Source organism: Furipterus horrens, unplaced genomic scaffold (assembly GCF_987537825.1).
Source record: "Furipterus horrens unplaced genomic scaffold, mFurHor1.1.pri manual_scaffold_2, whole genome shotgun sequence".
Taxonomy (NCBI): domain Eukaryota; kingdom Metazoa; phylum Chordata; class Mammalia; order Chiroptera; family Furipteridae; genus Furipterus; species Furipterus horrens.
Window position 1 is genome coordinate 22,859,515 of NW_028327172.1, and position 24,645 is coordinate 22,884,159.

Sequence of the window (24,645 nt, forward strand, 5' to 3'; positions counted from 1 at the left end):
GTGGCATTCACTCCCGGCTCCTCGCCTCTTATTATTTTTTGTTGTTAAAACTTTTATCCGAGGTGAGATGAGGGTTGGGGGTGGACGTGGGAGGAGGAGCCGATTCAAAGAGCGAGTGCCCAGGGGGGAAATAGCAACAAGATTACGGCCGCTTCTTTCCGAGGCAAGGCTTAAGAAGGTGCTAATCCATTTGGTCGCTAATTGAAAGGTTGTAAAAAATGATATTCGTCTCCAGTTTGGACAGAGTCTCTGGGCCTTCCCCCTCCCCTCGCTTATGCCCAGTGGACTTGAATTCAAGCATCTTTAATGCTTGTTTGAGAAGTAAGAAGGGAGAGGAAAAGAACGCAGACTGTTCTGGTCTGGCCCCGGGATCGGGAAAAGTCGCGGTCCTACGAAATCTCGCTTAGGAGACCGCTGACCCGAGCGCCCGGTGCCACCTGCTTCGCCTCTGGCCTGGGTTTTCTCCTGGCGCCGAGGGCACCTGGGCCGCGGGAAGGGCGGCTCCCAGGCCGAGGAAGTGAGCGGGTTGTGCCGCCCCAGCCCGGGCCCGGGCTAGGGAGGCCTCCGCTCTCCCCGAGCTCTGCCCAAGCTGCGTAGTCGCGGCGTTCCTGGGTCCCAGCTGGGGACGAGAATGTGAGGCCCACACTAGGCCCGGCGGCTCCAGGCAGCCTGCCGCGTCCTCCCGCCCGCAGCTCCTGGGGGCGGCTACGTACCGCCTATCAGCGGCGAGTTCCGAGCGTACAGACTTCATTGATGAGCTCTGACTTCCAGCACTTTTCCTAAGTCAAGAGGAGTCAAGCGTACCCGGTGGTGGCTGCGTGTCAGCCTCCCGGCCTCAGCTCTTCCATCCTTATACTTTGCCAGGTCCTGGGGGGTGTCCCCCATGCTCAGACTCCCCCTTTCTCCCGCGCTGCGGCCTGCAAGCTCGGAGAGAGCTCGAGACTTCGCAGGACTAGGCGGCCTCTCGCTTCCTGTCACCTTAACTGCAGCGCCGAGGGGCGCCTTTGGAGTGTACTGAGGTGTGTCCTAATTGTCCGGCATTCAACAAATGGACTTCTGGTGTGTGGTCAGAAGAGAAAAGTCATTTACTTACTTTCCAACCCGGTTTTCTGGCAACAGTTGAAGGGGAGATGCCTCCGTGGACTGAGCAGACCCAGGAGAAGGAATCGCGGTGCCCACACACCTGCACCACACAGAGAGAATCGATGGCACACATCGACACACCGACATCGCCAGCGAGGACACGGACACACACACACACACACACACACACACACACACACACACACACACACAATCTCTTCCAGCGTTGGTCATCCCCCTCCCCTCTTATCTCCCCCTGGCGTCCCCTCCTCTTGGGCGCCTGGAAAAGCAGCCGCACTTAGTCAACAAATGGCACGTGGGAGAAGTTGGTGAGTGTTTGGTGAGGACTCTTCAGGGCTTTTCACAAGAACCCTCTGTACACAAAGTAAGTGGCGTGTTTGCTCGGGCCTCTCCAGCTCGGCTGCGTCTCCGCTCCGCTGCGCACCGAGGCTTCCGAAAGGAAAAAGAACAGAAGAAAGGGTCGGGGGAGCGAGGGGGTGGGGGAAATGGGCAGGCTCGGGAGGCCTGGACTGGGAAGGCAGACGGCCTCGCCGAGTTTCCAGCCTGACGGCCTCCTCTCGGCCTAGGCTTCGCTTCGGCCTGCGCCAGAGTGTTGCAGCCGAGACCCAGTGCTGCTCCCGCCCCTTTCTCCCCTTCCCAGCGGCCAGGTGGGCCGGGGCGCGGCCACTGCTGCGCTCCCCGTCCCAGCGCCCAGGCGAAGACCTGGTAGGGGCGGGAGCGGAGGGCGGGCGGAGGCGGGGCGGCAGGCCAGGCTGCGCTGAAGAAGGCAAGAAAGGGCTCTGTAGAGCTGCAGAAACTTGCTTCCCCCCTTGATTTGAGAGTTCCCGTGCCCAGCTTAGGAAGGTGGGGGGCGCGACCCTCAGCCCAGCGGCTTTCAATCGACCCCTCAAGTTTGCGGCCACAATGCGGGCCGCGCTGACACCCGCAGCGCTCGGAGCCTAGAGATGTCGGAAAGTGCCAGCTCCAGAGCCCGGGATCGGGGGCCCAGCGCCGGGGAGAGGAGCCGGGACCCACCGGCGGAGCGGATAACAAGTGTATTCATATTCAAACAAACGGACCAATTGCACCAGGCGGGGAGAGGGAGCATCCAATCGGCTGGCGCGAGGCCCCGGCGCTGCTTTGCATAAAGCAATATTTTGTGTGGGAGCGAGCGGTGCATTTGCATGTTGCGGAGTGATTAGTGGGTTTGAAAAGCGAACCGTGGCTCGGCCTCATTTCCCGCTCTGGTTCAGGCGCAGGAGGAAGTGTTTTGCTGGAGGATGATGACAGAGGTCAGGCTTCGCTAATGGGCCAGTGAGGAGCGGTGGAGGCGAGGCCGGGCGCCGGCACACACACATTAACACACTTGAGCCATCACCAATCAGCATAGGTGTGCTGGCTGCAGCCACTTCCCTCACCCACACTCTTTATCTCTCACTCTCCAGCCGCTGACAGCCCATTTTATTGTCAATCTCTGTCTCCTTCCCAGGGATCTGAGAATTGCTCTCACACACCAAATCGGCAGCATCCGTGGAGAAAACTCTCGCCAGCAACTCCTTTACAACACCGTCATTTCAAACCGTTGTGGTCTTTAAACAGCAGTAACAGCCGAAACACCCCAACCAAACAAAACTTGACAGGAGATTTGACGGGAGAGGATGCCTCACAAAGGTGAGTCCGCTTCTTTCTTCTCGCTTCATTTTTTTATTGCAGTATTCAGGCAGGTATCCCTCCCTTCCTCCCCCTGCCTTCCTCCCCTCTCACCGGTCCCCTCCCCCACTGCTTCGCCGGGAGAGTTGGGCCGGAGAAGTTTCCACGCAGGAGCCCAAACTTTGTACTTCCAGCGAAAGCCCGCGGCCGGCGACCGGGAGCGGCGCAGGGCTCGGGCTCGGGCGGCCGGTTCATCCCCAGCGCCAGAGCAGGCTGAACTCGCAGCAAGAACCAGGCTCCGCGAGGAGCAGAAGCCGCGGCTCTCGGCCCCAGCGTCGCCAAATGCTCCGGGCCGGCAGGAGAGGAGAAAGAGGCTCTGCGGTGCCCGAGGCCCGGGCACGGCCGCCGGGACCTCAAGCCGCCGGCCGCTTTGTCCTGCCGAGGTCCCAGCGAGCGCGCAGGGAGTGGGCGCACCGAGGGAGCGCCACGGAAGCCGGCTTGCTGCCCCGCCGCCCGCTCGGCTGTCCGCCCGCCCTCCGCCTTTGTGCCGCGCTCAGCCCGGGCACAGAAGTCCGCTGGCATTCGAGCGCTCGCCGCCCGCTCGATCAGAGCCCATCGGCAAGGCAACCGCACGCTGGAAGCGGAGAGAAAGAGCGTGTGAGCGGGAGCCGGGAAGGAAGCCACCAGGCCGAGCGGTCAAACGCGCGCTCCGAGGGAGCTCGGAGTTGGGCCCAGGATTGTCAGCTTCTTCCATCAAGCCCTCGGGCTCGTGCCCCCAACTGGAGCGCAGAGCTCGGAACTTGAAAACTCTCTACTCCCCAGGCTTCCCCCAACCTTGGCCCTCGCTCTGCGAAAGCTGGGGTCTTTCCTGTCCTCCAGCCCCCAGCGCTCGGTGGGTATTTTTCCTTGTCTTACTCTGACAAAGCTGCACCCGGTGTTGCCATTTCAACAAGTTTCGAGGTGGAAAATGGATTGCTTTTTTAAAAAAAGTCTGAATCCCTTGAATTTTTCTTCATGAAGCTTAAAAAAAAAAATCAACGTGAAAGCACTGGCTTTCCTCTTCGTCTGATCACATCCTCTCCCAGCTAATTAGTCTGAGTAATTTGAGAGCTTTTCGATTGATTCTAAGACCCCGGGAGGAAAAATGTCTTTTAAAAAGTTCCAAAAGTTGTTGTCTCTTTCCTTGTGCAGATTTTCTCAGTCTCTGCGTCCCACAATAGCCCTGAATTTTAGCAAGTGTAATGGGGGGAAATGGAGTTGAATTTCAAGTGGAAATGCTTCCCCCGCCCTTTTTTTTGAGGACTAAAACCCGGTCCTTCAGTCTCGAGCAATTTCTACAAAGTTTAAAAACAACGTTGAACATGCTATCTTTTTCTCCCATACTCTATGTAAAGCTCACTAAGCCATTTTGGATGTGCATCTCAAACTTGGAAAGGTTGAGGAGGGGGAGGGAGCAGAAAATGAAATAAAGGGCAAAGAGCTTGAAAGCCTCGTGAGTTTACGGAGGAGAAATAATAGTTGTTGCCATTGACATTACATTTTTTATAGCCCGTGACCTTTGCAAAGGGCTGAAGGCAATTTGATTACTTGTTATCTTATTTGGCCCTAGAGAGCAAAACTTTGTCATCTTAACTGCTAATTACTTTTTTACTCGAGGCAGGGATGGTGGAAAGTGAGATCTCCCCTTCACCCCAGCTAAGGAGTTTGGGGTTGGATTTTTAGAAGTATTTGAAATAACAGTATTTGAAAGCTGAGGCTCGTTGTGTCAGGGAGGCAGTGGCTCAGTGGCCTAGTGGACCAAGGCCCTAGCGACTTCCAGAAGTCTGGAAACTCCTTCGTTCCAGGCCTGGGTCTCTGACCTGGCTAGGGCTTTAGAAAGGCCCCAGGCTGAGCTGGGGGTCTCTGGCTGTGGCTGGGGTAGGGGTCTCGCCTTTCTTTGCAGGACTGCTTCCTGGTGTGGGTGTACCCTTCATCCCGGGTTGCTTTTGCACTGTTAGCTATTACTTAAGTAATTAGAAAGCTTCTTAGCTGAGATGAGGGTTGGGGGTGAGGGATGGTGATAGAGCAGGAAGTACTTTCACCTTTCCAGATGGTTCAAAAATTAGTTGCTTATATCTATTTGGAATCAGATACTGAATTTATAAAAATGGCAAGAATGTACGGGCCAGGATGGGGGCATTCGAGGTAGTTGAATACAGAGTGCGTTACAGAGAGTAGTTCTGGAAGTTTTACCCCTTCTAGGAGAATTCTGCTACCCTTCTCCCTGCCTGCTACCACTTTGTAATTTCAGAGTCCCGCTTTAAGGTTGGGGTGGGGAATGCATTCTGTTCCAAGTTGGGGTTTCTGCCCGGCGGGGGCTTGACTATGGTAATGGGGACCGAGAGGCAGGAGGCCTTGAGAGCTAACCCAGCTGGGCGTTAACTGGGTAGCCCTCTGCCATCTCCAATATTTAGCAGACTGTATTTGGAAGCTGGGAAAAAGTCCTCCTCCGAAGATTATTTTTTATAGATTTAAGCTGACTCCCAGCTAGGTAATAAATTAGACCACGAATGGCCTTAGAGGGAAAAATGTGCTTCTTAGAATTCTTTGCTTGCAGACAGGCAAAATTAATAATCACAATAGGCAAAACAGAAAAAAGAATGAACATGTGAGTTTTTTAACAGGGAGAAATGATGCTGTAACTATTTTATTTCTTCTTCTTCTTCTTCTTCTTCTTCTTCTTCTTCTTCTTCTTCTTCTTCTTCTCCTTCTTTTGCAAACCTCTTGAATGAGCTCTTTATTGTAATTCTCTCTTCCCAATTGAGCTCCCCACGGTGCCGTTGTATCTTTTTACAGCCCCTAACAACTCACACCAGTAACACAATTACCTCCAGATATTTATAACAAGAAATTACTTTTCTATTTTCTGCCCCCTCCCCCAGAATCTTCTTAAGGGAAGGCAGGGAGGGTGGTGGAGGGTGAACCTCGGGGAGACACGCACTAGGTCAGGATTTACAAAGCAAGACGTGTCCCTCTTTTCCTTTTGTGAGTTGGTGGGTTGTTGGTGCGTGCGGTTGGAAGCTGTGTTGCTGGTTAGGGAGACTTGGTTTCGCTCTTTGGGTTTGGGGAGAGCTGGAGAATAGAAGCCATTGTTCGCTGTCTGTAGGCTTTGTCAACCACGCTCACCCCCTCCTGTTCGTACTTTTTAAAGCAGTGAGGCGAGGTAGACAGCGTGTGTCACAGTACTGTAAAAGGGGGGAAGATCTAAACACCAAAAGAAAAGTTAATCACAATAAGTGAGGTTTGGGGGGGAAAAGTTGGGCTGCCACATTCAAAGTCCCAGAAAAGCTGGGAGATGCGTGGAGTGGGGGCCTGGCTGGGAAGCTCTGAAGGGGAGAGTACAGGATAAAGGGGTAACCAGAGAGTTGGGTTCTGGAATGGTGAAATTCCTTAAGGAGAAGGTATGGCTCTGCAGCCCTCCAGATCAGCCCCAGCCTGCATTCTCAGGCACCCCGAAGTTCAGAGGTCCTCTTCTCTTCCTTTCATCTCTAAACTTCAGGTACTATTCCTCGGCCTCTATCCCTTATTCCACTATTTCTCTTGTTTGTTTGTTTTTTTTCCTTTTCCTTTCCCTGGTTCCTGATATTTTTGCAAAATGGGACCTGACTTGTGAGATTCTCCAATTCTCCCAAGCCAGGCCAGAGCAGCCGCTTCTAAAAAGGCGGAAATTTCTGCAGGAGCCACCACTGAAAACGTGGGTGCGACTCTGAAATTTAGGATTTTATGGCAGTTTGAGCCCTAGACGTGTATTTGTTTTGTTTTGTTTTGTTTTCTGAGACTGTGGCTCAGAGAGCCAGTGGGCCTATGCTTTTGAGCCACAGTTTGATATGCCTTTCTCTCCTTCTGTTTTATCTTAGGGGGAAGACTTTAACTAGGGGTGCGCAGATGTGTGAGACCTTTTATTGTAAGAGTGGACAGACAGCCCAGATTTCAGGCAAGTTCTGTGGTGGTTTGAAAGCTGCTTTGGCCTCCAAAACCCTGAAGAATTGGAATGCTTCTTTATTGTTGTTCATATGGAAGAAAAATTCAAAATTGGGTCATCCTTTCTCTTGATTAAAGGGTTGACTGTTTGGGGATTTGGAAGAAACAGAGCGGGAATACTGGAGTATTTTATTTGTAGATTTTGCAGGCACTGGAGGGCAGGGCTGGATGACCCCCAGGTGGCCTTAAGCACTTGAGTGGATCCTTTCCTAAAGAACGGGTAGTCTCCTGTCCTGACTCCAGGTCAGCCTCTGTCGGAAGGTAGGCCTCCCTGGCCAGGGCCCAGTATTAATGCCTATATTCTTCTTAACAGAGTCCCCTATTCGAGCCCCGTGGGATCCCGCGGCCCCCAGCCAACGCCAGCATGCAGAACAGTAAGTGCCTCTGGTCTTTCTCCCACTGGGCTGGGATGTGAGGACCACTGGGTCAGGGGAGGGCACGGAGGTTTCTGGCATCAGGGATGGCCAGGCCTCGGGGCGTGAGGAAAACGTCCCGCTTGAATTTGTGAAGCTGGAGTAGAGAAACCCCATCCCCCCAAATCCTGTAACTCACACCCCCCTCCCCGCCCCTGCCCGGGCTCTGACCCCAGAGAGAGAGGGGCTGGGCTGAGCACGGCTGGGCGGAGGCTTCTCCTGGTTGCTCCAGGAGGAGGAGGCCCCTTTGGGCTTAGCCACCAGTGAATGTCTCCACCGTCTGGATGGGGTGTGGGGGCACCCCTCCCCTAGTCACTCCCAAGGCAGCTCCTCTCCTCCCCACCCCCTTAGGGTTCTAGGAGGCCATAGGGGCGACACCCAGGCCTGCAGTGGGGTACAAGTGGTAAACTTGACCAATGGGGCTGTTAGTAGGCTCTGGCAGAGCAGATTTCTTGGGTCTGGGAAGAGAGTGGGAGTCGAGATGATGAGTTGGAAAATCCTTGCCCTGGTAGCTCACACTGTGTGGGTCCTGGTTGTTCCAGACCCCTTGTGTCGTTCATTCCCCGGCTCTTGAACCTCCCATACACCCTCTCCCCAGGCCTCTTGGACCCCCCCAGTCCACCTTACTTTACTGCTCAGTGCAAGCGTGTTGTTACGCAGCAGCGCTGGTTTGGAGCCCGGGCCTGGAAGACAGCAGGACCGGTGAAACCTAGGCCCTGGTTGAGGTGCAGAGTCTGGACGGGGTTTAAGGGCTCAGCTGTAGGACTGCAGAAAGCCCCCAGTCTTCCAGCAACCTTCCCTTGCCAGAAATGCGGGCTTAGGAGGGTGCCTCGCGCCGGATCTATCTGTCCTAGAAGCGCTAGCCTCCTCCCGGTACTTCCGCGGCTGGTGGGCTTGAGGTTCAGGAGAGGGCGCAAAGGTGGCGAGCTTGGGGAGGGGGTGCGTTAGTTGTTCAGAACCTGCCAGGCCCTGGGGCTTGGCCTGGGAGGCACCCTTCTTGGCAAGGCTAAGGCTTCTGCCCACCCCTCCCGGCTGCTGGGTTCTCACCCTGCATCTCAATCTCCTCGGCCACAGGCTCTCGGGGCGGCCCGGCTGGGGCGCACAGCGCGGAGCGTTTGCCGCTGCGGCCTGGCGGGCGGGCCCCGAGGGGCGCGGGGTCGCCGGGCCGGCCTGCAGGGCTTTGTGCCGCTGCTCCCGGGTGTGCGCGAGGCGCAGAGCATCCAAATTGACACCATATGTTTTCCTATTAGAGGCTTCGCGGTCGAATTCTAGGCGCATAATCATCGCCACTGGGCGAGAGCGCCAGCCGTCCCTAGGGAAGGGACGCGATGATTGAGGCTTAACCTCTGTAGGGGAACTTAGAGAGCAGCGCTTTCTCGCTGCCATTTCGATGCTGGCAGAGGCAACCTGGTCCTGGCGTCTCCTGGACAGGCACCTGCCTTTGGTCCCTGCGGAGGTGGTGGGCGCGTTGTTTGTTTGTTTGTTTGCACTGGGGGGGGGGGCGGATGAGGAAGGTCTAGGGTTAGGCGGCCTCAGATGCCTTGGCATTCATAGACTGAAAATTGCCCAGGCTATGAGTGAAGTTTGGAAAGTCTTTTTGGTCTATCCCTGGGACAGCATTTCTTTCTGGGAAGGCTTCCTTTGCCCAAAGGGGAGGCCCTGTAGCTGGGGGTGGGGGTGGGGGTAGATGGGTCTTGCCAAGCAAAGGAAGGCACTAAAGGGAGAAACCAGAAGCACCGACTAGGCCTTGCTCTGTTGGAGAAGCGATGTCCACTCGATGTCCCCCCTTGTGCTGGGCCCTGCCGGAGCCCAGATCCCCCAAATGCCTGTCACTTCTCATGGAGTTTAGGCTCCGGCCCCCTCCCTCAGTGACGACCCCCTCGCCTCCAAGCCCTTGGCTACCCTGAAAACGGGGAAAGGAGTGCAGTTCAGTCTCATCTGAGTGATCTACAAATAGGGACAGAAAGGGTCGTTTTATCATGGTCCCGTTTGTCGTGACGATGCAATTTCCTGGAGCGGAGCACTGTCACAAAGTGACAAGGCTGCCACAAGCGCCCCGACTGATCTTTTCAATTAGCCTTCCATGCATGATCTGGAGCGACTTCCGCCTATTTCCAGAAATTAAGCTCAAACTTGACGTGCAGCTAGTTTTATTTTAAAGACAAATGTCAGAGAGGCTCATCATATTTTCCCCCCTCTTCTATATTTGGAGCTTATTTATTGCTAAGAAGCTCAGGCTCCTGGAGTCAATTTATCAGAGGCTCCAAAGAGAAGAGAGGAGAGGAGAGGAGAGCTGAGCTGAGCAGGGAGCCACGTCTTCTCCTGGAAGGGCTGCTCTCTAGAGTTGGGGCTGCAGGTTGGAGGTTTTTAAGGGAGTGGAAATAGTCAGTTGGCTTTATTTGTATGCTTGTGGTTTCTGGGGTGGGGGCTACAGAGAAGCACTAACTTCTTCTCATGTTCCCTAAGATTAGACAATGGCGCGAGGCTGTGAGATAAAGGAGGGATGGGGGACACTGTGGTGTGGTCTTTTCCTTTTCTTTTTGCTTTTTGCTACTAACTGTCCCTGGCTGTGGGGAAGGCTGAGATCAGCAGTGGAAGTAAATCGAGCTGTGGCCACTGTGAGCGGACTCCCAGCTCTGCCCCACTGGCCGCAGCAGCCACTACCTTGTGGCTGAAGCAGATTTGGGGCTCTGACCCTCGTGCCTGCAGGAGGTGCTGAAACCCAGGTTGGGGTCACTAGCCACAGATTTACTGTTCTGCTTCTTCTCTACTCCTTCCCCTTCTCGTCTTCTATATATGCATTTTTTAACCCCAGTGGTTGTGCGGTGCCTTCACCAGTTTGGAATGTGACAGCAAACGTTTCTGGACTCCAGCTTCCACAGGAGCGCTGAAGAGCTGTAGGATCTTATCTCCCAGTTCCAACAATGCAGAGAGCTTGGAGATTCAGAATCTGTAGAACCAGTTTGCCATGACTTTCAGAAGGCATCTTTGAGGAGATATTTTTAGAGCTGATTGTTTGAATCTTGTGGGTTCAGTGGTTGGCTGGGGTGTTTATGAAGAGGGGCAGTGTGCTGGGGACACTGCTGGGGTGGTGGCAATAGTGAGGTGCTTGTGTTCTTGCTCCTTGGCATGTGTCTGCCTCTCTGGTGCTTCTGCAGTCGGGTGGGCAAGGGCATGGCTGGGTCTGGGGCTGGTCTGCCCGATGCCTCACATGGCTACGTGGTCCTGTTGTCATTTTTGATCGATAGCAGGGACCTGATCACAGACGTTCGCAGGGGTTGGCAGGGAGCTGAGACTGCATTGTGGTTGTTTTCTCCTTCTCCTCCTCCTCCTCTTCCTCCTTCTCTCTACTCTTTCTCCTCTCTCCTCTCCTCTCTTTTCCTCTCCTCTCCTCTCCTCTGCCTTTCCTCAGGTCACAGCGGAGTGAATCAGCTTGGTGGTGTCTTTGTCAACGGGCGGCCACTGCCGGACTCCACCCGGCAGAAGATCGTAGAGCTAGCTCACAGCGGGGCCCGGCCGTGCGACATTTCCCGAATTCTGCAGGTGATCCTCCCAGCGCCGCCCTACCCGCTGCCCCTGCAGCCTTCCACTTTCAATGCCCTTTCTTCATTTCTTATTGCAAATGCTGCTAATTATGGACCCCCCCTCACCCACCCACCTCAGGCCCCACCCCACACCCCCCGTCTTCCCGCTTTCCCCTCTCCTTCCACCATCCTTCCCTATCTCTTTCAACCTGGGTCAGTCACACAACTCATCTACTTAAGGAAAAAAGTGTGTGAATTAAAGAAAAAACCTTTCTCTTTTCTTTGGTAAAAATATTTGTTTTTCAATGTACTATAGTTTATATACTATAATAAGCAGAGTTTTACAAATTTGGCATAATTTCATTCCCTTCTCTCTCATGCCAGGCTTACCTCAGATTTTGAGATGTTGGTTTGCATTTTTCATATTCATGAAGAATATATATTGATTTTAAAAGACAAATGCTGTTTACCTCCCTCCGTAACTCACATTTACTTAATTTGGTATATTTTTAAAGGAAAAATAAGATTAAATTTAGTTTATTTTCCCCCTTTGTTCATTAAAACCTAACACCACTTTACACAAGGTCAGCACATAAAAAAACCTGACTTCGTTTTGATGCATCTTCAGGCAGTGTTTACAAAAAGTTTTTTTAAATAAAAAACTTTTAAATTAGTTTTTTTAAGTTCAAATGGTTTGAAAGTATCATATTTGTAGTTTCTGGGGCTACAAGTGTAATTTTAAGAAAAAAAAACCTCTCTACAGTAAGTTCTCGTACCATTGAAGGTATATTTTTGTGTTATAGACCCATGCAGATGCAAAAGTCCAAGTGCTGGACAATCAAAACGTAAGCTTGTCATTGTTTAATGCATACTTAAACAATTTTATTTTTGTCTTGAAATTATTAATAATGTGGTTTTCTGTCCACTTCCCCTATGCAGGTGTCCAACGGATGTGTGAGTAAAATTCTGGGCAGGTATTACGAGACTGGCTCCATCAGACCCAGGGCAATCGGTGGTAGTAAACCGAGAGTAGCGACTCCAGAAGTTGTAAGCAAAATAGCCCAGTATAAGCGGGAGTGCCCGTCCATCTTTGCTTGGGAAATCCGAGACAGATTACTGTCCGAGGGGGTCTGTACCAACGATAATATACCAAGTGTAAGTTCACTGAGAACATCCCCCTCCCTGCCCTAAGCTCCATGCTCTCTCCTCCTTACCATGTCTTTCTTCACCTCCTTCTACTCTCTTCCCTGCTGGTGTCTGTCTTATCTTCTCCCTGCTCCACGTATGTCTCTGTACCTGGGGCTGTTGAAAGGAGCATCCAGACCTTTTCTTGACTTTCTGGGAAATGGGAGTCAAGTGTGGGGAGCTGTTCACCCCATTCACATGCTGCAGAGTAGAGGGCTGACACACCTGGGGAAAGACACTTGAATCAAGAAGAAAAATGAAAGTGAAAACCAGATTCTGACCTCCAAATCCACCTGCCTGAACCTTTTTTCAGGTTCAAACATCTATTTCTCCTCTAATATAAAACAGAATGAAAAAAAAAAAAGCTCCAAACCAAGTCTAAAATCGTTTGGAAATTTTTTAAGAAAGCAAAGCAGCCATATGAGTTAGATAACCAGAGACCCTGAGCGATGGTCAAGGATCCCCTCCCATACCCCAATTCTGACCCAACCCAGTTTCCATGCCCAAAGTGATAGCTGTCATTCTGTCCACTGTGTCCCTGCAAATCCACCTACATTGTCCCAGGGTGGCTGGGAGGTTTGTTTGTTCTTTAAAAAAAAATGTGTAAAGGAGTTTTCTTTAAGGGGGTGGGTGTGCTGAAATGGGGATTTAAGGAAGGGAGACCTTGTCTTCAGGAGACACTACCATTTGGTTTGATTTTGGTTTGATTTGTAGGTGTCATCAATAAACAGAGTGCTTCGCAACCTGGCTAGCGAAAAGCAACAGATGGGTGCAGACGGCATGTATGATAAACTAAGGATGTTGAACGGGCAGACCGGAAGCTGGGGCACCCGCCCGGGTTGGTATCCAGGGACTTCAGTGCCAGGGCAACCTACCCAAGGTAAAACCCCACGCACTCATCATCTAATCTCTCTGTATATGCAGTCCATTTTCCTCTCCCCCAACCTTTCTCTCTCCAGGCCTCTGCTTGGAGAATGTAGTGGGGAGACTCTTCAAAGGCTTGGGACACACTGGCTTGCAGATGGTGTTTACTGAACTATCTGGTTGGCCTGGGAATGTATGGGCTGTGTATGTCAGGAGTAGTATGAGTGTGGCTGGTGTGTGTGTGCATGTGCACGTGTGTTATGGGCAGGAATGTGTGTAAGAACTAGCTGCATGGTACCCTATTCAAAATTTCTATTAAAATGCACAGAGAGCCCCTTTGCTGTAGAAGTGTGACAAGTTAACAGTGACAGACAGAGAGGTAAACATAATTGTATCAGTTTGCTTTTTGCCATAATTGACAAATTATGTGACTGTGAATAGGGTGCATATGAGAGGGTGAACAGAGAGATGTTGGGTCAAGTGGAAGACGGGGCATTGGAAGTGGTGGTCTCCCAAATAAAACACCCCCACACATCCCTCTCCATCCTTCTGGGCACCCAGTTCTCACTCTCTGTGGACGGTGACTGCTTAGAAAGGTACAGTGATAATACTGTGAGCCAGACTTCGGGGGTGACTTGGGGCTGGGAGGAAAGATGGGGTCTGGTCCATTCCAGCATCTGTGAGAAGGGATGGAGGAAGAGGAGCAGATAGGAGTGGGGTGGGGCTGGTTGGCTCTCCCCTCCCCTACACAGACTGAGGTAGCTTGGTCAAGAAATAGGAAACCGTTTACTCGGAAGATTAATCGGTATTTGTTGTCCTCGTGACAAGGAGATAATATGCGGGATAATGGGACGTGGCGTCTCACTCCCAGGAGCACGAAGAAGCCTGGGGGCTCCGGGCAGGGGCAACGGCGCAGGGATGCTGACGGGGCTGCCCGCGCGTCCGTGCGCTCTCCGACCTGCTCCGGGTGCCCCGTGCCTCCATGGAGCTGGACTAGAGAAGGGAAAATCAGTAACAGTATGCGAAATATCTGGTACAAAGGATGCTTCTGTCATTCGCAAGAATTTGTTATGGGAACAATCCTGTCGCTCTGTAATTGCTCATTAGAGAACGTTTTGTTTCTCATTAAGGCGACATGAATAAGCGTCTAGTTGAAGGAGACAGCTGTAGAAATGTTCCACAAGAGACCTCTGGACACGATTCGGCACCAATTGCCAATTAGACATGTCAGTTTTAAGAGCAGAAAACAATATAGGACGGACACTGGGAAGATAGGGAGCAAAGCGCTCGCTCCGGGTTTCCCAGCGAGGCCTCTCGGCCCAGCCGGCCCAGGCTTCCTGATGCGCAGGGCCTCGGCTCCCCTGGGCGACGCTGCCCGCCGGGTCGCCCAGTTGCTCTGAACCTGCAGCATCCCACCCTCCCACAGCGCGAAGAAGGCGCACCCGAAGAGGCGCGTTGCCCCCAACAGGGCTACAGGCCCAGGCCCACTCTGGCCACTGGTGAGGACGAGGCAGTGACACGGTGGAGTGTAGACCACCGCACCCTCACCTGACCTTTGAAACTAGGATTTCCACGTGCACACACTGGACACACCCAAGTGAAACTCGCTTTGAGCTTTGCTTAGCACCTGACCACCAGCCCCACAGCAGCCCGCGGCCACGGCGACCACTCCCCTGCCCGTCTAGCCTACTGGAGCCGAGAAGTCTTGGGGAGGGCGAAGGGCACAGTGGCCGGGCCTGGGAAAGCTGATCCCCAAGTCTCCTCGCCGCGGCCCCCTCGGCTGGAGGGCTCGCTTCCAGTAGTTTGGTGCTTAAAGCATGGACATCCCCTCCTGCTTCCCAGAACCCCAACAGAAAGCCGAAGGATGCAGCTTTCTTAGCCCTACCACTTCCACCAGAGGCGGCACCTGATCAGGGCAGCTTTTTGTGGAGGGGAGCTGGAGCGCGGGAAACCAGAGCCTCACCGCAGGGACCCGGAGGAGTTGATTGGGGCGGGAGGTGGCGCTCGTTCAGGAGCTTTGAACTTTTAGCGAGGAATTGCTAGAGAATTCTGCCACGCCAACTGCCAGTCCCCACTCCGCTCCTGCAAACAAAACAAAACAAACAAAAAACTCCTGTGCCGCATATCTGGGAGCGGACCGCAGCCCGGCTGCGTGGGGAGCACGCGCCTCGGGCACTGAGTGTGCAGTCCCGGGCGTGGGGACCACAGGGCGCTGGGGCGCTGGTGGCGAGCTTGGGCCCACCGGCCCGGGTTGGGAATCCTCAGACCTTTAGGCATTAAGAAGGACCCCTCCCTCCCTGGCCCCCTTTCCTGGACCTGGAAGCCGTTCTGGGGGTTTTAAAGAGTCCATTACTCCGAAAGCATAAGGCGAGGTTAGGTCTCAGAGGGAGACAAATACGGTTTCCATCTGATCAACGCCATGCGGTGGTGAATAAAATCGTGACGACGTGGGCTGACAACAAGAGACAACTCTATTCGGCCCCTGTTCTCCAGCGATTTGGTGTTTTTAGAGATCACGGAGACACTCTTTCTTATCTCCTCCCCTCACCCCCACCCCCCATAATACCCAGGCCCTCTATAGGATTTAGTCAGTCTCTTTTTCAACAGATGCTACAATGTTTTGATCCGTGCTCCCGAGCTGAAAAGGTGCCGCAACCGGGTTGCTATCTTTTCTTGCTTGTTTTCCGCCTCACTGGTTAAGACCCTAAGAAACTAAGGAATGATTTTATTTCCCAGCGTCTTTTTTTCCCCCCTCTCTCTCTTCTCCTTCTTCCAGGAAACAAATCCTATCCCCAGCGTCAGATGGTCCTGGGGCTGGAATAATGGGAGGCGCTTTCACCCGCCTTCTTACGGATTAGGCTGGAAGGTGGACGGCGCCCATTGAAGGCCCCTTCTTTGCGCTCCGAGGGGGCTCCTTTTAAAGAAGATATCTTAATTGTCTGCCACTTAGGTTTATCATGTGGGGAATTCGAGATCCAACTTCTACTTTTATTTTGTTAAAAGCTTTAAGAGTGGAAGGTAAATCCACTAAAGAAAAAAAGAAAGAGGGAGAACCCCAATCTCAGAGTGACCTCTATATCACTGCCTGGCTACTAACAGTTGGTACTTTGAAAATAATAATAATTAATAATAATAATTAATAATAATAATAATAATAATAATAACTCTCAGTGGTGCAGGCTGGCTCTGAGGGGTCACCGGTTTCTCCTGACCTGCTTCTAATGCCACTCTTCTCCCCCAAAATTTAAAATTGAGTTCTCCTCATCTCCTTTGACTTGCCTTCCCTTAAATGTCAGTTCTCAAGTCAGCTCTGCGTCTGCACGCGTGTGTTTGTGTGTGAGTGTGTGTGTGTGTGGAGCGGGGAGGGGGAGATGGAAGGGAGAAAGAAAGCGTGGGCAAAAGTCCATGTTTTAAAATTAGGAAGACGTAAGAGAAGCAAACAAGAGCAAAGAATGCTATCTGTGGGGGTCTTCTGAGGGAGACGCCCGCAGCTTTGTTTAATTGGCAAGATCGAATGTGCCAGAAAAAGTACTGGAGTGGGGCTTCCTGAAAGGCATGACTGACCACCCCGCTGAGATGGGATTGCGGGCTCCTCAGCGCCCTGTCCCTAAATGTCTGATGATCCCAGATTTCTGTTTGTATTTTCTTAAAGCAATAACCTAGGAGCCTGTCTAGTTGGCCAAAAAGGACTATTTCTAAAGTCTTCTTCCTTCACCGAATCCAAAAATTAGGGTGGCTCTCCATTTCAACACTCTGCAAAGTCACCGGGAAACCTGGGGCAGTAAATTAGCGCAGATTTGTGCCGGCACACGTGAGTGAGTGCGTATCTCTTCCTGAGCTAAGTAGCCCTCCCGACCCCCCCACCTTTCTGAGATAGCACAAGACCCCCCAAAGTAGAGCTTTGGCCTATTTATTAATACATTCTTTCCCCCCCTTAGCTTCATTTTCCTCTTTCTTTCCTCCTCTCATTCCAGCCTGTCTCTTTTTCCTCTCAGCCCTCTTTTCTGTCCTTTTATACCTTTCTGGTCTCTCTCTCGTTGTAGCTCTCTTTCTTCCTCCATCTTCCTCCCCTCTTCACCCCGCCCAACCCAAGCCCCATTTTCTCTCTTTGCTTCCTCCCCTACCCTCCCCAATCCTGGTCTCCATCCTTCCTGAATCCTGTGTCTTCACCCCCCAAGCCTGCTTGTCCCCATCCACCCTCCCTACCTCCCTCCACCCTGCCCTGGCCCCCCATCCGCCCTCCATCCCCCCAGCCAAGCTCCCTAAATAGCATTGAGGCGCCCGCTCTTCGGACAGTGATTAATGATAGCAGAGCAGAGGGGTTAACACACTTCACTGAAAAGTCTGTTGACTGGGCTTCTTGTAACACAATGTGGCCCGCTGCACGCCTCAAGAGAATCCTTTTGTTGTCCGCGCTCATTGTGGCCTCAAAATTCTGCCCACGAAAGTTTGCCAACGCTCCTGCCCCAGGAGTTTAATAGTTTCCCTCACTCGCAGGGCATTGTGTGGCGCTGAAAAGCAGCCCCTTGCTATTCAAGTGTTGGTGGTCATCTCAATAGATCTCCAAGGGCCCATATGGTGGCCAGTGCCGATGAATCCGCCTGTTTAAATGGGGGAGAAAGTTGGGGTTTTAAAACATTTCAAAGTTCCTGAAAAGATCCCACTAGATCCTGTCACAATTCCCTGAACTCTTTGAAGACGATGCCTATTGTCTCCCGGTTATAAATGATATTCCTGGCCAAGTTGATTCTCACCAAGGCCCCCTAGAGGCCCCCCCCACCCTGGCCAAGTTTCTAGGATGGGGGTCAGGGCCTGTTGGTATCTCTTGGAGGCCTCAGGACCCAAGACCCAGGACCCAGCTTGCAGGCTCAGTCAGGGCTTAGTACTTTCCTTCAGACAGGCTGTGGCTTCATGAGCAAGGCACAAGACAAGAGACAGCTAGCCCAAGTACACATCTTGCCCTGTAAGCAACAAGGGAAACAATAAAACTTTCCCCTGTTTAATGATAGAAATTACATTAAAAGTGGTGGAAATGCCCTAATTAAAAATGTACCACTTAAAGGATATGCCAAGGATTCAGCTGCAGCATAGCATATTTAGCGAGTTAGTGAACTCTCTACGATTTCTTTTTCAAAATTACATGTTAAAAATTTAAAAGAAATCTTACTTTTTTCTGGTGCAACACATTACAAAGAATGGACAGTCCTTTTATCTAAATATAAAATTCGATTTTCAGCAATTATAGCCTGTTCTTGGTGATGATATAATTACAGCTGTGCTCGTAATAGGTGTCAAGGCAAAGCACACTCATACAATAGTTGAATAAAACTGCAGAACAATGCAAGCACTTCTAAATTCACAACCTTTAAAATGAAATTGACTGTGCAGAATTAAAATAAAAACTAGATAAATATTTTTTAAAAAAGATTACAAGCTTGGTTTGGTTTCTTAATAGCATTTTCTACAAACCTATCAACATGTAATTGATTAGATAGGAATTACTGATAATAGATCATCTGAAATCTTGAACATCACTTTCTATTTTCCCAACACAGCCATAGGTAAATAAATTCTGTAGGGAACGGGAACTGGGTGAGGCATCTGGGGAGTCAAGGTTCGTTATGAAAGATCATTTTAATGGGAAATATGACTTATTTTTTCATTCAAAGAAATTCTACTCTGTAAATGTCTATGTTGTATGATCGGCCTCATCTTGATAAAAACAGAAAGGAAAAAAAATGGTGGTCAGGTAACGTATGTCACTTTTATTAAAAGAAGGCTGACAGTTACCTTGGGAATGTTTCTGCAAGACTGTGTGAATATACAGCTCTTGGAGTCCATGGCTATACCAGACCCCTTTTGGAGGCCCCCAGTTACTCCAAATCTCTCATACTGTCCTATTCTTTTTGTTCCAGATGGCTGCCAACAACAGGAAGGAGGGGGAGAGAATACCAACTCCATCAGTTCCAATGGAGAAGATTCAGATGAGGCCCAAATGCGACTTCAGCTGAAGCGGAAGCTGCAAAGAAATAGAACATCCTTTACCCAAGAGCAAATTGAAGCCCTGGAGAAAGGTGATGGAGTTTTTCAAAGTAGAGAAGCAGTAAATCAAAGTAAATGCCACATCTTCAGTACAAAGAGCTAAATTTAGTCAGGGCCCTTTGCATAGAGGACTGAAAAGATTTCTTTTTTCTTTCTGTCTCTTTATTTTTTCTGGGCACCTCTTCAGTGTGTGTGTGTGTTTTCTTTTTTCTTTTCATGTACCAGTAATTCAAAGCCTAAAAGCCTGACTTCTCATAAAGAAAAAATGATGATTTGGCTAATTCAGGCCACAGAACGTCCTTGAATGAATGTCATTCCACAGAAAATTTAACTTGGTTCTGGTGGGATAGATCTTCTAAGTACAGTCAATGCTAACAGGAATAGCATTTTTTTAAAAGTTATTTTATTTATTATTTTTAGAGAGAGGGGAAGGGAGGGAGGAAGAGAGGGAGAGAAATGACTGATTGCCTCTTGCATCCCCCGACCAGGGACCTGGTCTGCAACCCAGGCATGTGCCCAAACTACAAATTGAACCGGTGACCTTTGGGTTTGTGGGATGACACCCAACCCACTGAGCCACACCAGTGGGGACAACAGTAGTAAACAGTAGTAGCATTTTAAAGGGAATTGGTTGAAGGTGCTAGAAGTGGGGAGGTGGGAACCAGCTTGATCCAGGGCGTGGTTGACATATTATGTGTAGTTCTGACACAACATAGAAAACTCAACTTACTCTTTCAGAGTTTGAGAGAACCCATTATCCAGATGTGTTTGCCCGAGAAAGACTAGCGGCCAAAATAGATCTACCTGAAGCAAGAATACAGGTACTCAGTTACTATGTGGTTCCATGCTTTGTGATTCAAACCATTTGCCTTTTCTAGAGGTAAAGGTGCTTCTAATAAATGTCATGTGTTTATGTAAATGTTAACAGATTCAGTCTGCTAAATACTTCATCACCATGGTGGGGGCGGGGGGCGGGGAGCACAGCGGGAGTGCCAGAGGTGGGGTTGAGCTGTGAGGAGGCACAGGGCTAACCTGTTCTGTTTGATTTCCAGGTATGGTTTTCTAATCGAAGGGCCAAATGGAGAAGAGAAGAAAAGCTGAGGAATCAGAGAAGGCAGGCCAGCAACACACCTAGTCATATTCCTATCAGCAGTAGTTTCAGCACCAGTGTCTACCAGCCAATTCCACAACCCACCACGCCTGGTAATTTGAAATGTGACTACTACTAAGAAATGTGTTTAAACCCGTTTGCCCTTGGCTCGGACTCCCACCACAACTGTCGGTCCTGTGTCTTTCCCTGCAGTTTCCTCCTTCACCTCTGGCTCCATGTTGGGCCGAACAGACACAGCCCTCACCAACACGTACAGTGCTCTGCCGCCCATGCCCAGCTTCACCATGGCGAACAACCTGCCTATGCAGGTAAGTGAGGCCTGCAGCTGTCTGCTCAGCGGGTGCGGGGGGCAAGTACCGAGTGGGCCGGGGCCTGCAGACGTCGTTGGTCCTGTACGCCTTCTTGGAGCCTTTCTCACTGTAGTACTTGGCTGGACTAGTCTAACGTGATACAAAAATAGTCAATCCAGTCTTTTAGTTGATTGATTGATTGATTCATGCCCTTGAAAAAAAACAGGTGTTCATTCAAGTTAATCTTTTTGCTCATAGATAATGGTGGGTGGGAATGGGGCATGTTTTAGTTATCAGTGAAACTTGTACTGGAAAACGGAAATAATGCTGACATGTTATCAGATAGTAAGGGGTTGGACATAACATTTGAGTTTATATTAATGCGTTCATGTTAATAGCTATGCATTTGGACATTGTTTAGAGTACGTGGGATAAACTAATGGGGAAGATAGAGTGGATCAGAAATGAGATTCAAAAATGCATAGGGAGATACACTCAATGTAGAGAAACAGCTAGTTTTCTTTCTACATCTTACAATTAAAAAATAAAAAAGAAATACCTGGCTGATGTGGCTCAGTGGATTGAGTGCTGGCCTGAGAACCAAAGGCTCGCCAGTTCGACTCCCAGTCAGGGCACATGCCTGGGTTGTGGGCCAGGTCCCCCGTTGGGGGCGCGCAAGAAGCAATCACACATTGATGTTTCTCTTCCTCTCTCACTTCCTTCCCCTCTCTCTAAAAATAAATAAATAAAATCTTTAAAATTAAAAAAGAAATAGAAGGTATTTGCCATGAATTATGTGATGAGTTGGTGGCACTCCCCACTGCCTGGGTTGATGCTATTCCCTTGGTAGAACAGCCTGCCCCTGCTCTCAATTCTGTCCCAAATATTTATCAGCCCCTACACATGCTAGGCCCTGTACCAGGTTAACCCTTTATGGTGAAGTTGTATAGCGAGGTGGGGTGTACCAGAACTTTGGAGCTGGGTGGATTCTTCATGGGGGGAAATTTGTCTTCCGATGGGTCTGCTGCAGTAACTTTCCCAGGAGTCCTGTCTGTGCAACATTTAGAGAGGCTGGATGGTGTGAGATGGGCCGGGCTTAGCCTCTGCTGGAAACAGTTCTGTGGTTACATGGAGTGTTTATTCTCCACTGAACATCTTTTGCTGAATTTCTAATAAAAATAACTGCAAAAATAAATGTTTCACAGTCTTCAGATTAATGTAAAAGCAGCTAGTTAAGCAACTTCAGAGGATTATCCCCTCGTTTATTTTTATTGCATCTGGATATTATTTGCCATAGTGTTAATTAATGTAAATTAAGGAATTGACAGCCTATGACTTGAGGTTGCTACAACTGCTTTGGAATTTTCCAGAAGTCAGATTGTCTAGAGGAAGAGATTTTGGGAATTAGAAACAAATGCAAACTGAAATTCTGGCAGGGCCCTGGAGGCCGGCTTGCCTTTCTGAACCTGGTGTTAGCAGTCATCCTCTGACTTTAGCCAGGCCAGGGCATGTCTTGTTCAGTTTTGTGAATTGTAGCAACATGTAGGTTTCTGTGAAGAAAACTGAATGCGTATATGAGAAAACAATTAGACACAAGTAGATGTAGAGTTGTTCCCACATATAGACTAGCATGGGGTCAATTGATCTGACTGACATTAAAAATTATACAACTTATACAATTCAAAATATACATGCATTCATAAAGCATAAAGAAAATAAAAATTATCAATGATTCTGTTCAGACAAAATTACTCTTTGAATTTGGGAGCAGGGGCGGGGGTGTCTGTCCGTCAATTCATCCTGTTGAGCAGAATCTTTAACCATTTTACAAAGAGTGGGGGTGTCCCCCTCTGGATCTTCTCTAACATATCACCCTCTCTGAGGCTGTGGGTGTTGGAAAGTCAAACATTTGAATAGTTAGCAGAGCAGAGAGTAGTACTATAATCTGCCTTGTGCCTGACATCATGCTTCTGTTACTGCATCCCAAGGTTTCTGCCCTGGCATAGCCCCATGAGAGGTCATGAAGGGTTTTGTCCCAGCTCTCTATTTCTTATTTAGTTAGGAAAAAGGGTGACCCGCTCTACACTACCATTGCAAACATTTAGAGGACAGTACCAGAATTTTAAGGATAAAACCCAATCTGGGTTTATGGGTCTGTAAGGAAGTCACAGGTAATTCTCGGGACGGGGATAAGTATGTATGGACACTTTTGACCACTTTAATCTGAGGTCATTACTGATCTGTCTCTTTCGAAGAATCTTTAATCCCATGAGTCCAACCATGAAAGGCTTCCAAAGTCCCTAAACCAAGTTTTACAGAGAGCTCCTCCCTCCTCCCACTGCTCTCTACCTCAAAGCTTGAGATATGGGATTGGGCCAGGGCACAGGGGGTGGGGTCACTGGATTCCCAAATTGATTGGGTTTACAGGAGAAGGGATGTATGTGTGTGTGTGTGTGTGTGTGTGTGTGTTTAAATATTTATTTATTTTTAGAGAGAGGGGAAGGGAGGGAGAAAGAGAGGGAGAGAAACATCAATGTGTGTCTGCCTCTCGCCTGCAACCCAGGCATGTGCCCTGGCTGGGCATCAAACCAGCGGCGCTTTGGTTCACAGGCTGGTGCTCAATCCGCTGAGCAACACCAGCCATGGAAAAGGGTGTGTTTTAATGAAAGTCCTCATGCTAGAGCTTCTCTAAAGGGGCCAGTAGATATCTAAGATGAAAATGGACAAAAATACTATTAATTTTATGGGTAATGTCAACTGTGTACCTGGACGGTTGTCTGAAGTTGTAGTACTTTTAGAAGTTTGGTGTGTAGGCAGCTTTATTCTAGCAGCGGCCAGTGGACGGACTGGTTAGAGGCCTGATCTGAGAGTTATCATACGTAATTCCAATACATTAAAAAAAAAAAAAAAGACTTTATTTATTTATTTATTTAGAGAAAGAGAGAGAGAAGGAAGGGAAAAAGAGACTAGAGACCTGTCCCGCACCCTGGGCATGTGCCCTGACTGGGCATTGAACCCGTAACTCTTGGGTTTGTGGGACACCACCGAACCCACTGAGCCACATCAGTCAGGGCTGGAATTCCAATGCTTTACATAACGGAGCCTTTAATGATCAAGCGTGTTGGTAGAGGTCCTGGGGAGGAGGGAGCCTGGGGATGTATGTGGCTGTGTCATGCGTTTCTTTGTAACCACAGGTTTGCCTTTCTCCTCTCAGGCCCCAGTCCCCAGCCAGACCTCCTCGTACTCCTGCATGCTGCCTACCAGCCCTTCGGTGAATGGGCGGAGTTATGATACCTACACCCCACCACACATGCAGACACACATGAACAGTCAGCCAATGGGCACCTCGGGTACCACTTCCACAGGTGAGCTGCTGCTCTCTATGGGCTGCACAGAGGTGGCCTTGAGAGCTTCTTTTGACAGGTGATCTCCCTTCACTCAAAGTTAACCTAAAACAGAAAACAACACCCTGCCTACCTCAACAAAACCACCTCCTGGCCTTGTGTGATGGTGTGTTTAACTCTTGGTTGCTCACTCCTCTGGGGAAAACTGATTGAAACAAGAAATTCAGCCAGGCTAGTTAGTAAGTAACTTGACACGATACAGACAGCAAAGTTCTTTTTCTTGAATTTGGTCACAGAAGTTGTATATAAAGACAAGGCCCAAGACAGGAAAGTTTCTGAGGAGGGAGTATTAGCCAAAGCTCCGTAGTGAGGGCTCCGTGAGCTGCATGGAAGACTGCTCACCCTCGTAGCTCCTCTGCTTCTCACTGCAACTGAAGAAGAACCTCACTGGTTTTCCAGAGAGTTTTATCACTGAAGTTCCAAACATACAGACAGATGGAGCTTGTTTCCTTTCATTTTGCACAGGGGACTCAGGGTTCAGTAGTAGTATGTGTAAAAACATTTTTCTGTTTCTGAAGGCTCTACTTTGGAACATTTAAAAACATATTTTAAAAAATATGGTTAAAAAGCATTAGTGTTTGTTTTTCTAACATAGGAATTCATACTCCATGCCTGTCTCTTGAAGGGACTATCTACATGACTATTTTTTTATCCACTTCTAGGACTCATTTCCCCTGGTGTGTCAGTTCCAGTTCAAGTTCCTGGAAGTGAACCCGATATGTCTCAATATTGGCCAAGATTACAGTAAAAAAAAAAAAAAAAAAAAAAAAAAGCAAGAGAGAAAGAGAGAGAAAGAAAGAATATATTGTGTTAATTCATTCAGTGACTAAATGGACACAACAGTTGGGGGTTCAGGAAGGAAAGGAAAATGGCTGTTCGGCGCACTTCCGTTCTGCACTTGTGTCCTGTATTGTACCACCTGGGAATGGACTTGAAACAAGGACCTTTGTCTACAGAAGGCACGATATCAGTTGGAACAAATCTTCATTTTGGTATCCAAACTTTTATTCATTTTGGTGTATTATTTGTAAATGGGCATTTGTATGTTGTAATGAAAAA

At 49.7% G+C, this 24,645-nt stretch overlaps 1 protein-coding gene and 1 pseudogene across 2 annotated transcripts; both read left to right on the forward strand.

The window, feature by feature from the left end:
• The first annotated feature begins 2,741 nt into the window (after positions 1-2,741).
• Positions 2,742-3,537, forward strand: LOC150018018 (uncharacterized; annotated as a pseudogene).
• A 3,532-nt stretch (positions 3,538-7,069) lies between these two features.
• Positions 7,070-24,358, forward strand: PAX6 (paired box 6). Of its 2 annotated transcripts, XM_090267600.1 has the most exons (11): positions 7,070-7,127; positions 10,579-10,709; positions 11,494-11,535; positions 11,630-11,845; positions 12,590-12,755; positions 18,655-18,813; positions 19,520-19,602; positions 19,834-19,984; positions 20,085-20,200; positions 23,397-23,547; positions 24,249-24,358. In XM_090267600.1, the coding sequence occupies exons 1-11, from the start codon at positions 7,118-7,120 to the stop codon at positions 24,332-24,334; spliced, it is 1,311 nt and encodes a 436-aa protein (XP_090123726.1). In that variant the 5' UTR covers positions 7,070-7,117; the 3' UTR covers positions 24,335-24,358. The 2 variants fall into 2 exon arrangements, with proteins under 2 accessions (XP_090123726.1, XP_090123727.1); XM_090267601.1 differs by lacking the exon at positions 11,494-11,535.
• The last annotated feature ends 287 nt before the right edge of the window (positions 24,359-24,645 follow it).

Coding starts and splice junctions, on each gene's coding strand:
- PAX6 (XM_090267600.1), top strand. Junction 12,756..18,654: donor GCCAGGGCAACCTACCCAAG/GTAAAACCCCAC, acceptor TTTTTGTTCCAG/ATGGCTGCCAACAACAGGAA. Junction 23,548..24,248: donor CTCGGGTACCACTTCCACAG/GTGAGCTGCTGC, acceptor ATCCACTTCTAG/GACTCATTTCCCCTGGTGTG.